The sequence below is a fragment of the Penaeus japonicus genome, unplaced genomic scaffold (assembly GCF_977035675.1).
Source record: "Penaeus japonicus unplaced genomic scaffold, GWHDUDI00000001_assembly GWHDUDI00000042, whole genome shotgun sequence".
Lineage (NCBI taxonomy): Eukaryota > Metazoa > Arthropoda > Malacostraca > Decapoda > Penaeidae > Penaeus > Penaeus japonicus.
In genome coordinates, this window is record NW_028234444.1 from 18,700,633 (window position 1) to 18,703,132 (window position 2,500).

At 45.8% G+C, this 2,500-nt stretch overlaps 1 protein-coding gene across 2 annotated transcripts in view; it reads left to right on the top strand.

The window, feature by feature from the left end:
- The window catches only part of Hmbs (porphobilinogen deaminase-like protein l(3)02640), a 13,685-nt gene that overhangs the window by 5,814 nt on the left and 5,371 nt on the right, over positions 1–2,500 (top strand). The window contains exons 1-2 of one of the 2 annotated variants that reach the window (XM_043020895.2): positions 1,575–1,691; positions 2,408–2,480. In XM_043020895.2, the coding sequence (XP_042876829.2) occupies positions 2,429–2,480 (52 nt within the window). In that variant the 5' untranslated portion in view covers positions 1,575–1,691; positions 2,408–2,428. Of the gene's footprint in view, positions 1–1,574; positions 1,692–2,407; positions 2,481–2,500 lie in introns of those variants that run through there. The other variant, XM_043020894.2, reaches the window with a different exon arrangement.

Below are 2,500 nucleotides of genomic sequence, written 5' to 3' on the forward strand. Positions count from 1 at the left end.
TGATGCAACGCCTAATGCATATCCAGTCGTCTATCCGGTCGCTAACAATATCATTCAGTATTAATATCATTTTCAATGCGTGTGAAACTGCCTGCGCCAACGTGAGAGAGAGGCAGAGACAGGGGCAGAGACACAGACACAGACAGAGACACAGACACAGACACAGACACAGACACAGACACAGACACAGACACAGACACAGACAGAGACACAGACACAGACACAGACACAGACACAGACACAGACACAGACACAGACACAGACACAGACACAGACACAGACACAGACACAGACACAGACACAGACACAGACACAGACACAGACACAGACACAGACAGAGACACAGACAGAGACACAGACAGAGACAGAGACACAGACAGAGACACAGATAGAGACACAGACACAGACACAGACACAGACACAGACACAGACACAGACACAGACACAGACACAGACAGAGACACAGAGAGAGACACAGACACAGACACAGACACAGACAGAGACACAGACAGAGACACAGACAGAGACACAGACAGAGACACAGACAGAGACACAGAGAGAGGGAGAGAGGGAAAGAGGGAAAGAGAGAAAGAGAGAGAGAGTGAGTGTGTATGTGTGTGCGTGTGCGTGTGCGTGTGGGTGTGGGTGTGGGTGTGGGTGTGCGTGTGCGACTGTGCGTGTGCGTGTTCGCGCGTGAGTGAGTGCGTGAGCTCGTTCTAGCTTGATCTTCCACACAATGAAAGTGCTCCGATCTGCTGCAAAGATAGGCTTAGACTGGTTGTCAAGTTCTTCGCCATTGTTCTGTTCTAAGCTCTGTCTCTTATCTCTCTCTCTCTCTCTCTCTCCCCCTCCTACTCTCCCCGCTCCCTCCCCTTCTCCCTTTCCTCCTTGTCCTCCTCTTCCTGTCACTTCCCCTCCCCTCCCCTCCCCTTCCCCTCCCCTCCGTCCCTCTTCCACCCTCTCCCCTCCCCTCCGTCCCCTCACACCCTCTCCCTTCCCCTCCTCTCCCCTCCCCTCCCCACCCCTTCGCCTCTCTCTTTCACCCCCTCCCACCCTCTCCCTTCCCCTCCCACCCTCTCCCTTCCCCTCCTCTTCTTCTCCCTTCCCCCTCACACCCTCTCCCTTCCCCTCCTCTTCTTCTCCCTTTCCCCTCACACCCTCTCCCTTCCCCCTCACACCCTCTCCCTTCCCCTCCTCTTCTTCTCCCTTCCCCCTCACACCCTCTCCCTTCCCCTCCTCTTCTTCTCCCTTCCCCTCACACCCTCTCCCTTTCCCTCCTCTCCCCTGCCCTCCCCTCCCCTCCCCTCCCCTCCCCTCCCCTCCTCCTCGCCTCTCTCTCTCTCACCCCCTCCCAACCCCTCACACCCCCTCCCACCCTCTCCCTTCCCCTCCTCTTCTTCTCCCTTCCCCTCCTCTTCTTCTCCCTTCCCCTCCTCTTCTTCTCCCTTCCCCTCCTCTTCTTCTCCCCCATCTCTCCTCCCATTTCTCCTCCCATTTCTCCGTAACACACAATGGTGACGGAATCATGGATGGTTACGTGAGGCGGTCAGCGAAAAAATGTAGGATGACTCAGCATTGTTCAGCGGTCATGGTGACTCGACTCTGTTATCAGTGAAGAGAGAAAAAAATGTATTTTAAGATATACAGATCTTGAGAACTTGTTGTTGGTCTGTATTTTGGATGGTTTGGAAGTGAGTTTTTATTCACTCAGATTTCGATTTTATTTTTTAAATAATGATTATAGTATTGATAACAGCAATAATGATGATGATGGTATTAATGGCATTGGTTATGACATATTAATGGTGCTAATTATATTATTATGTTGATAGTGATTATGAACTACAGTAATGGTGATGGTATTATAGTTATGATGATATCGATAATGATATGAACGATAGTGATTTGTAATTATAGCAATGACTTAGAAATATAGTATGATAATGGTAATACTAATAGAAATAATGATAATTACTGTTATTATAGCAATGATTATTAGAAATATAATAATTATAGTACGAGAAGGAATACCGATCATGAAAATTAAATTGATAAGAGGAACAACATGAAAACTTTACGTGTTTGTTAATGGGAATGGTAATATAAATGGTGATATTAATACATCATTTTATAAGTAATGGAGAATAGTGTTTATTACATTTACATTGACAACTATACTTATACCAAATGAGAATAAATGAAACACTTATATGGCAAGAACATTAAGAATGAGAAAATACTTATTATGTTAAAAGAAAGAGTTATATTGATGATGAAAGTTTTAATAAAGTGATGATAATAATAAGACAATGATAGTGTTGATCATAAGGATATTGTTGATGTAAAACAGGGTGCCATACAGTAATAGTAATAGTAATATTGATATTAATAATTCTCCTCCCAACAGCTGGCTCTCAAGCAGACATACATGGTGAGAGATGCGCTACAGAAGATACATCCTGACATGAAATTTGAGATTGGTAAGTGTCCACACTGCGTT